Source organism: Panulirus ornatus, chromosome 14 (assembly GCF_036320965.1).
Source record: "Panulirus ornatus isolate Po-2019 chromosome 14, ASM3632096v1, whole genome shotgun sequence".
Lineage (NCBI taxonomy): Eukaryota > Metazoa > Arthropoda > Malacostraca > Decapoda > Palinuridae > Panulirus > Panulirus ornatus.
Genome location: NC_092237.1, coordinates 11,062,301 through 11,073,277, shown reverse-complemented (window position 1 = coordinate 11,073,277; position 10,977 = coordinate 11,062,301). Strand labels below are relative to the sequence as shown.

The window sequence follows — 10,977 nt, the reverse complement described above, 5'->3', positions numbered from 1 at the left end:
TTGAGGAAAGGAACCTGGATGTTTTGGCTCCAAGTGAAACGAAGCTCAAGGGTAAAGGGGAGTGTCTTGAGAGTAAAGTTAGGGGTTGGTGAGAAGACAAGAACAAAGGAAGGGGTAGCACTACTACTGAAGCAGTTGTTGTTGGAGTATGTGATAGTGTAAGAAAGTAAACTCTAGGTTGATATGGGTAAAACTGAAAGTGGATGGAGAGAGGGGTGATTATTGGTGTCTAAGCACCTGGTCATGAGAAGAAAGATCATGAGAGGCAAGTGTTTTGGGAGCAGCTGAATGAGTATGTTAGCAACTTTGATGCATGAGATTGGGTTATAGTGATAGGCAATTTGAATGCAAAGGTGAGTAATGTGGCATTGAGGATATAGTTGGTGTATGTGGGGTGTTCAGTTTTGTAAATGGAAATGAAGAGCTTGTACATTTGTGATAAAAAAGGACTGGTGATTGGGAATACCTGGTTTAAAAAGACATACATATGTATACGTATGTAAGTAGGAGAGATGGTCAGAGCATTGTTAGATCGTCTTAATTGATAGGTACGTGAAAGAGAGACTTTTGGATGTAGATGTGCTGAGAGGTGCAACTGGAGGGATGTCTGATCATTATCTTGTGGAGGCAGAGATATGTAGAGGTTTTCAGAAATGAAGAGGGAATGTTGGTATGAAGAGAGTAAGTAAGCTTGGAAAGGAGACTTGTGTGAGGAAGCACCAGGAGAGATTTGAGTGCAGAATGGAAAAAGGTGAGAGCAAATGACATAAGGGGAGTGGGGGAGGAATAGGAGGTATTTGGGGAAGTGGTGATGGCTTGCACAAAAGATACCTGTGGCATGATAAAGGTGGGAGGTGGGCAGATTAGAAAGGGTAGTGGGGTGAAGTAAGATTGTTAGTAAAAGAGAAGAGGCATTTGGACGATTCTTACAGAAAGGTGGTGCGAATTATTGGGAGATGTATGAAAGAGGCAAGAGGTCAAGAAAAAGGTGAAAGAGGGCTATTGAGTGTTTGTGTGAGAGTATTGTTAAATTTTATGGGGAATAAATGGATGTTTTGGAAGGATGTAAATAAAGTACATAAAATGAGAACAAATGGGATCATCGGTGAAGGGGGCAAATAGGGAGGTAATAACGAGTGAAGTGAGAAGGAGTTGGAGTGAGTATTTTCAAGGTTTGTTGAATATGTTTGATGATAGTGGCAGATGTACGGTGCCTTGGTGGAAGTGGTGTGCGAAATGAGAGGGTCGGGGAGAATTTAGTGAACAGAGAAGAGGTAGTGGAAGATGCAAGGCAGCATGTTTGGATGGTATTGCTGTGGAATTTATTAAAAAAGCGGGTGACTGGTTGGTGAGAATAGTGCCATTGTACATTGATCATAGTGCCATTGTGCAAAGGGTATAAATGTGAGTGTTCAAATTAGAGATATAAGTTGAGTATTCCTGGGAAATTATATGATAGGGTCAAGAAAGGGTAAAGAGCATCAGATTGGGGAGAGCAGTGTGGTTTCAGAAGTGGTAGAGGATGTGTGGATATGATGTTTGCTTTGAAGAATTTGAGATGCTTGGAAAAACATCGATTTGTATGTACCATTTATGAATCTGGAAAGGGCATATGATGGTTGATAGAGATGCTCTGTGGAAGGTATTAAGAGTATATGGTGTGGGAGGAAAGTTGCTAGAAGCGGTGAAAAGTTTTTATCGGGATGTAAGACGTGTATGAGTAGGAAGAAAGTGATTGGTTCCCAGTAAATGTTGGTTTGTGGCAGGGGTGTGTGATGTCTCCATGGTTGTTTAATTTGTTTATGGATGGGATTGTTAGGGAGGTAAATGGAAGAGTTTTGGAGTGAGGTGCAAGTATGCAGTATGTTGTGGATGAATGCAAGAGTTTTGGAGAGGGCAAGTATGCTTGGGAAGTGTCAGTTTTTGTTAGCTGACGCAGTGCTGGATGCTGATTTGGGTGAGAAGCTGCAGAAGTTGGTGACAGTTTGGTAGTGTGTGAAAGAAGAAAGCTGAGAGTAAATGTGAATAAGAGCAAGGTTATTAGGTTCTGTAGAGTTGAGGGACAAGTAGATTGGGAGATGAGTTTGAATGTAGAAAAACTGGAGGAAGTGAAGTGTTTGATATCTGGGAGTGGCCCCCTCCCCCCTGCATGTGCACGAGGCAGCGCCAGGAAAAGTATAGTATCATTTATTAATCATACTTTATATGTAATGACATGCATTGATTTTTCCAGCCACACTTCGGTCTGGATACATGCTGAAAGACACTGTTAACTTCTCTAAGTCTGTAGAGGAGATGTTGCGCCAGACCTTAGGTATTCCTGTAGATGAACAAGTGGAGGAGGAGCCAGAGTTTGAGGAAGATGCTGATGAAGATGAGCAGTTGCTTGATGATGAGGAGGAAGATGAAGATGCTGGTGAAGTGGAGGAAATGCACGATGAACTGTGAATAGACTGAACATGGATATTAGCATGGGTACAAATACAGCACTAAAGCTGTAACGGAACTTTGTAGAGTAATATGCACATTTGGAATGTCATATTAATCTTGACGTTTGTGCACAGATATGTTATACCTGGACACCTTTTGGTCTTAAAAAAAGGACACATAGGTGGATAGGAAACTTTTCATATAGGCTCACTTGGTTTGAGATAAAGTATTTTGGTAATTGAATGACAGGTTAATTTTAATTCTTAAGACTTTTATATACTGGAATAGCAAGTATTTGATTTTTTTTTTTTTTGCACAATTCGTAGTATTAATCGGGTAGTTTTGAAACCGTTTTAAAGTATTCGTGTAAGATATGCTGTTTAAAGTTATAAATTCTGAAACCAGTGACCAGTCATTTTTCATGAATGAGTTGCAAGCCATAATTTAAAGTGTGATCACATTCCTGTCCTTCATTGGATAATGGGTGGTTGTGTGAAAGTGTAGCCATAATCATTTTCTTATTAAAATGTAAGAAATCTGTTCTTTTTTTTCTTTTCATTTACTAAGTATATTGCTTGTACACACCGATGTATTTTATCCTGTATATGTATTTTTTCATTATACTTGAAAGCTGTTTTCAGCATTAGCAAGTTACTGCTAGGAAAAAAAAGGCCCATCCAATCTTGTACGCATATACGCCCATACATGGGTATGAATGTATCAACAGCACGTTGACCCCAGTATACCATATAGTTCCATTTCACTCTATTTCTTTCACGCCTCTCATTCCTGTATGTTCAGGCCCCAATTGCTCAAAATCTTTTAAACTCCATCGTTCTACCTCCAGTTTGGTATCCTGCATCTTGTTCCCTCTACTTCTGATGCATGTATCCTCTTGGTCAATCTTAACTTCTTTCTCTCCATATGTCCAGACCATTTCAACACCCTCTTCTGCTCTCGACCACACTTTTTATTTCCACACATCTCTTCTTACCCTTTCATTACTGCCTTGATCAAACCACCTCACCACATAGGTCCTCAAACATTTCATTTCCAACACATCCACCCTCTGTACAACCCTATCTATATAGCCCATGCCTTGCACCCATATAACTGTTGGAACTACTATTCCTCCAAATGTACCCATTTTTGCTCTGAGATAACATTCCTTCCACACATTATTGTATATATATATTGTATGAGTATATCCCTGGGGATAGGGGAGAAAGAATACTTCCCACGTATTCCCCGCGTGTCGTAGAAGGCGACTAAAGGGGACAGAAGCAGGTGCTAGAAACCCTCCCCTCCTTGTATTTTAACTTAAATGAAAAACAAGGAGTCATGTGGGGAGTGCTCATCCTCTTCAGAGGCTCAGATTGTGGTGTCTAAATGTGTGTGGATGTAACCAAGATGAGAAAAAAGGAGAGAGGTAGTATGTTTGAGGAAAGGAACCTGGATGTTTTGGCTCCAAGTGAAACGAAGCTCAAGGGTAAAGGGGAGTGTCTTGAGAGTAAAGTTAGGGGTTGGTGAGAAGACAAGAACAAAGGAAGGGGTAGCACTACTACTGAAGCAGTTGTTGTTGGAGTATGTGATAGTGTAAGAAAGTAAACTCTAGGTTGATATGGGTAAAACTGAAAGTGGATGGAGAGAGGGGTGATTATTGGTGTCTAAGCACCTGGTCATGAGAAGAAAGATCATGAGAGGCAAGTGTTTTGGGAGCAGCTGAATGAGTATGTTAGCAACTTTGATGCATGAGATTGGGTTATAGTGATAGGCAATTTGAATGCAAAGGTGAGTAATGTGGCATTGAGGATATAGTTGGTGTATGTGGGGTGTTCAGTTTTGTAAATGGAAATGAAGAGCTTGTACATTTGTGATAAAAAAGGACTGGTGATTGGGAATACCTGGTTTAAAAAGACATACATATGTATACGTATGTAAGTAGGAGAGATGGTCAGAGCATTGTTAGATCGTCTTAATTGATAGGTACGTGAAAGAGAGACTTTTGGATGTAGATGTGCTGAGAGGTGCAACTGGAGGGATGTCTGATCATTATCTTGTGGAGGCAGAGATATGTAGAGGTTTTCAGAAATGAAGAGGGAATGTTGGTATGAAGAGAGTAAGTAAGCTTGGAAAGGAGACTTGTGTGAGGAAGCACCAGGAGAGATTTGAGTGCAGAATGGAAAAAGGTGAGAGCAAATGACATAAGGGGAGTGGGGGAGGAATAGGAGGTATTTGGGGAAGTGGTGATGGCTTGCACAAAAGATACCTGTGGCATGATAAAGGTGGGAGGTGGGCAGATTAGAAAGGGTAGTGGGGTGAAGTAAGATTGTTAGTAAAAGAGAAGAGGCATTTGGACGATTCTTACAGAAAGGTGGTGCGAATTATTGGGAGATGTATGAAAGAAAGAGGCAAGAGGTCCAAGAAAAAGGTGAAAGAGGGCTATTGAGTGTTTGTGTGAGAGTATTGTTAAATTTTATGGGGAATAAATGGATGTTTTGGAAGGATGTAAATAAAGTGCATAAAATGAGAACAAATGGGATCATCGGTGAAGGGGGCAAATAGGGAGGTAATAACGAGTGAAGTGAGAAGGAGTTGGAGTGAGTATTTTCAAGGTTTGTTGAATATGTTTGATGATAGTGGCAGATGTAGGGTGCCTTGGTGGAAGTGGTGTGCGAAATGAGAGGGTCGGGGAGAATTTAGTGAACAGAGAAGAGGTAGTGGAAGATGCAAGGCAGCAGGTTTGGATGGTATTGCTGTGGAATTTATTAAAAAAGCGGGTGACTGGTTGGTGAGAATAGTGCCATTGTACATTGTACATTGTGCAAAGGGTATAAATGTGAGTGTTCAAATTAGAGATATAAGTTGAGTATTCCTGGGAAATTATATGATAGGGTCAAGAAAGGGTAAAGAGCATCAGATTGGGGAAGAGCAGTGTGGTTTCAGAAGTGGTAGAGGATGTGTGGATATGATGTTTGCTTTGAAGAATTTGAGATGCTTGGAAAAACATCGATTTGTATGTACCATTTATGAATCTGGAAAGGGCATATGATGGTTGATAGAGATGCTCTGTGGAAGGTATTAAGAGTATATGGTGTGGGAGGAAAGTTGCTAGAAGCGGTGAAAAGTTTTTATCGGGATGTAAGACGTGTATGAGTAGGAAGAAAGTGATTGGTTCCCAGTAAATGTTGATTTGCGGCAGGGGTGTGTGATGTCTCCATGGTTGTTTAATTTGTTTATGGATGGGATTGTTAGGGAGGTAAATGGAAGAGTTTTGGAGTGAGGTGCAAGTATGCAGTATGTTGTGGATGAATGCAAGAGTTTTGGAGAGGGCAAGTATGCTTGGGAAGTGTCAGTTTTTGTTAGCTGACGCAGTGCTGGATGCTGATTTGGGTGAGAAGCTGCAGAAGTTGGTGACAGTTTGGTAGTGTGTGAAAGAAGAAAGCTGAGAGTAAATGTGAATAAGAGCAAGGTTATTAGGTTCTGTAGAGTTGAGGGACAAGTAGATTGGGAGATGAGTTTGAATGTAGAAAAACTGGAGGAAGTGAAGTGTTTGATATCTGGGAGTGGTCCTCCTGTTTCCCCTTTTAGAAAGATAGAATAGAAGGAGGAGAGGGGTTTCTCTGCAATCACTGCAGAATAATTGATTGCCCTCTGCCAATGTCCTTTTAAGGGTGAGGCGCTAAAGGAGCTGCAATGGAGTTCAATAGTTGATGACTTTTTGGTCATCCCCTCAAGGGAGTTCCAGAAGGGAAGAGATAGATAGATTGATACATAGATTCATATACTCATACCACATGCTCCTCTCAAATACTTATTTCCACAGCCTGGATTCTTGACCTCTAACTCATTCCATGTCCATGTTTTGGCAAAGGTCAAGGTTGGGAGGACTATGCTGTCCCTTAAACATCAATTCAATTCCATACTTACACCTCTTCATTATTCTATTAAGTGACCTAATGACTTCTACTCTGTACTGATATCTCACCTATCTTTGCTTCCATATCACCAAACTTATCTGGGACAGCTCTTTAATACTAAGTTCTCCAACCTCTTCCAATCTTTTTTCCCCACATTCAAAATTTAGTACAGTTTGTAGTACCAAGACTATCTGACTGGGTATTGAGAGGGTTAGTGACGGCCGCATAGTGAGCCAACACGTCAGTGGTTGTCAAGTTGCACTCCATTGACCAAGGTAACTCCTTTGTTTGTGCCTCACCCACACGTGAGCTACAGGGATTTACTCTTTTTGACATGCATATTGACAACACTTATGCAAGTCAATCTTTATAAGTAGCTTTTCCTGTGATTACTATGCAACAGCCCTGCCTTTTGGCAAAATGGTAGGAGCAATTTATATAAATTGTAGGTAGGAACATTTATATAGGAGTATTAGGTAGAAGTATGTAGGAATATTTGGCAAGAGCATTAAGTAGATGTAGTCAGTAGGAACATTTTGTTGGAGCCTCTTTAAAATCACAGGTAGAGTTGCCCTCTGCCAGTGGCCTGTTTAGGGTGAGGCACTAAAGGCTAAGAAGCAGAACTGAAGTTTACTAGTAATGGGAGACTTGCTGTGGCCACCCACCCGTGGGAGTTCCAGGTGGGAACAGGTGTCAGATAGTAGGTTGGAACATTAGGTAGGAGCCTCTGAAAACAATGTGTTCATCGCCCTCTGTCTGTGGCCTGTTAAGGGTGAGACAATAAAGGCAAAGACGAAGCACGAGTTCAACAGTTATGAAGACTTTTGCTGTGTCCACCCTTTTAAGGGAGTTCCCAGAGGGAACAGGCATCAGAGATAAATAGATGTTTTACTATTATGCTTTCTTATTCACCTGCTTTACTTTGTCAGTGATTTAAGAAGTGCCGAATAGAACCTGTACTAAGCTTCATCCTGGCAAATCTTTACACACGTTTTTGTGGATTGTCTTGGTTGCCTGGTCTTGATGTCCTTTAAATGAATTTCTGGCACATCAGATTGAACAGAACAGTAAAATGAATAACTTTAGTGAGTAATAATACAGTATAACTTGGCTGCCTTGAGTGGTCTATCTTTACTATTTTCAACCAATTACCCTTTGCATTTATTGTCTTCCCACTTGGTTCAGAAAGAATATGTATGATAGTACACTTGCATTTGCATGTACAAGAATGCAACATAAAGATCTTGACAATAATAGGGAACTAATGAAATAAGGAAAAGCGCTATAAATTCTGTATTTCGACCAAAGCAGGGTGTTCCTATGAAAGGAAAAGACGTGAATAGTCTCATTTTGTTTACATTATCAAAGATAACTAATATCTGTGCAAGTCCATGAAGGAACTGAATAAACCTTGTAAAAACATTTCAAAATTATTATACAAGCTCTTTACTGACAGGTCCAACTACACTTCCATGATAATCATCTTGTGGTCCCTGATCAGACCAGCAATCTTCTCATCTGATGTAGTCAGTCAGAGGTGGTTAAAAAGAGAGAGAATCCTGTGTTTAATCTGGTACATTGCATTGAAGTTGTTCTACCCTAACCTTCATCTATGAACTGATACCAAATTTTTGAAAATTTAGGTATGATGCAAGCCCCAACAAAAATCCAGATTATTGATATCAAACTAGAAAATCCACACTTAAAACTCTAATGTAGTTATATTAATTTATAAAAAGTGACAAATTTATCATTCAAGGTCTGTGTGCAAGTAAAATCAACATTAACTATTCTATATTTGGCCACTAATAAGTTACAATTTTCTTAGCAGCCCAAACAGTGTTACGCATTAGCATGGCTACAGTCATTGGCCCAACACCACCTGGTACTGGAGTTATGTATGATGCCTTCTCTGCACAACCTGAAAGAGAAATAAGGAATCTAGTTTTAAGGAGTGATAGTTAATGTTTCATTAGTATTCAGAGAAGATACTTATATAATGATTGTCTTGACAATTTTCAGAGTATCAAAGGATTAATAAATTGCACGAGTCTAACGTATGCTTCAATCATCTTAACAATATGGGGTTAGCGAGGTGATATATGTTTTATTATCTAATGATCCAAAATTCAAATGAAAACCAACAGCAGAATTGTTTTCTAAGTAAAGGGTGCCTAGTGAGTTAACTATTATTCTTTGATATAATACATTTCTGCATTAGTCTGACCCTATGGGTATTTACCAATTTGGTATCCTAACCCCAGTGTGCCTTGGGGAAATTGATTAATGAACTCCTGAAAATTCATTAAATACTCTACTATGAATGAAGATAAAAAAAATACCTAATCACTGAGGAAACAGTCACAAACTCAACCAGGTGGTGGTAGGTGGTTAGTTATCAAGTATTATGCTACCATTTCCATTCCACCCACTGACAAACTAAATCAGTGTGCATATCAACACCTATGTTTTATGTGTACATCACCAAGAATATAAAATATACCCAAACAATGACAAAACAGTGGAAAATTAAACTTAGATCAACTTACGATGTGGCTGGTCCCACGTAGTGGTGGAGTTGATGTAAATAAGTAATCTCATGCACAGTTTCGATGTCAGTCTCTAAGCTCATCAACTTTGTTACTTTGCCCACCACCTTATATATGAAATACTGATCTATCACATATTATTTATATATTTTATTATACATGATTGCAGTTTCCTGCTTCAACGAGGTAGCACCAGTAAACAGACAAAGAATAGCCCATACACACACATAACATATATATATATACTATCTATTTTATTTATTTTGCTTTGTCGCTGTCTCCCGTGTTAGCGAGGTAGCGCAAGGAAACAGACGAAAGAATGGCCCAACCCGCCCACATACACATGTATATACATACATGTCCACACATGCACAATATACATACCTATACATCTCAATGTACACATATATATACACACACAGACATACATATATACACATGTACATAATTCATACTGTCTGCCTTTATTTGTTCCCATCGCCACCCCGCCACACATGGAATAACAACCCCCTCCCCCCCTCATGTGTGCGAGGTAGCGCTAGGAAAAACACCAAAGGCCCCATTCATTCACACTCAGTCTCTAGCTGTCATGTAATAATGCACCGAAACCACAGCTCCCTTTCCACATCCAGGCCCCACACACTTTGCATGGTATACCCCAGACGCTTCACATGCCCTGGTTCAATCCATTGACAGCACATCGACCCCGGTATACCACATCGTTCCAATTCACTCTATTCCTTGCACGCCTTTCACCCTCCTGCATGTTCAGGCCCCGATCACTCAAAATCTTTTTCACTCCATCTTTCCACCTCCAATTTGGTCTCCCACTTCTCCTCGTTCCCTCCACCTCTGACACATATATCCTCTTGGTCAATCTTTCCCCACTAATTCTCTCCATGTGACCAAACCATTTCAAAACACCCTCTTCTGCTCTCTCAACCACGCTCTTTTTATTTCCACACATCTCTCTCACCCTTACATTACTTACTCGATCAAACCACCTCACACCACATATTGTCCTCAGACATCTCATTTCCAGCACATCCACCCTCCTGCGCACAACTCTATCCATAGCCCACACCTCGCAACCATACAACATTGTTGGAACCACTATTCCTTCAAACATACCCATTTTTGCTTTCCGAGATAATGTTCTCGACTTCCAAACATTCTTCAAGGCTCCCAGAATTTTCGCCCCCTCCCCCACCCTATGATTCACTTCCGCTACCATGGTTCCATCCGCTGCCAGATCCACTCCCAGATATCTAAAACACTGCACTTCCTCCAGCTTTTCTCCATTCAAACTTACCTCCCAACTGACTTGACCCTCAACCCTACTGTACCTAATAACCTTGCTCTTATTCACATTTACTCTTAACTTTCTTCTTTCACACACTTTACCAAACTCAGTCACCAGCTTCTACAGTTTCTTACATGAATCAGCCACCAGCGCTGTATCATCAGCGAACAACAACTGACTCACTTCCCAAGCTCTCTCATCCACAACAGACTGCATACTTGCCCCTCTTTCCAAAACTCTTTCATTCACCTCCCTAACAGCCCCATCCATAAACAAATTAAACAACCATGGAGACATCACACACCCCTGCCGCAAACCTACATTCACTGAGAACCAATCACTTTCCTCTCTTCCTACACGTACACATGCCTTACATCCTCGATAAAAACTTTTCACTGCTTCTAGCAACTTGCCTCCCACACCATATATTCTTAATACCTTCCACAGAGCATCTCTATCAACTCTATCATATGCCTTCTCCAGATCCATAAATGCTACATACAAATCCATTTGTTTTTCTATGTATTTCTTGCATACATTCTTCAAAGCAAACACCTGATCCACACATCCTCTACCACTTCTGAAACCACACTGCTCTTCCCCAATCTGATGCTCTGTATATGCCTTCACCCTCTCAATCAATACCCTCCCATATAATTTACCAGGAATACTCAACAAACTTATACCTCTGTAATTTGAACACTCACTCTTATCCCCTTTGTCTTTGTACAATGGCACTGTGCAAGCATTCCGCCAATCCTCAGGCACCTCACCA

The 10,977-nt window shown here is 40.4% G+C and overlaps 1 protein-coding gene across 2 annotated transcripts in view; it reads right to left on the bottom strand.

The window, feature by feature from the left end:
- Positions 1 to 7,627: 7,627 nt before the first annotated feature.
- Nmdmc (NAD-dependent methylenetetrahydrofolate dehydrogenase) overlaps positions 7,628 to 10,977 on the bottom strand; it is a 45,934-nt gene continuing 42,584 nt past the window's right edge. For both annotated transcript variants that reach the window (XR_011713682.1, XM_071669622.1), the window contains one exon: positions 7,628 to 8,271. Coding sequence is in view for 1 of the 2 variants with exons in the window: in XM_071669622.1 (XP_071525723.1) it covers positions 8,156 to 8,271 (116 nt within the window). In the remaining variant the exon portion in view is untranslated. The remainder of the gene's footprint in view (positions 8,272 to 10,977) is intronic.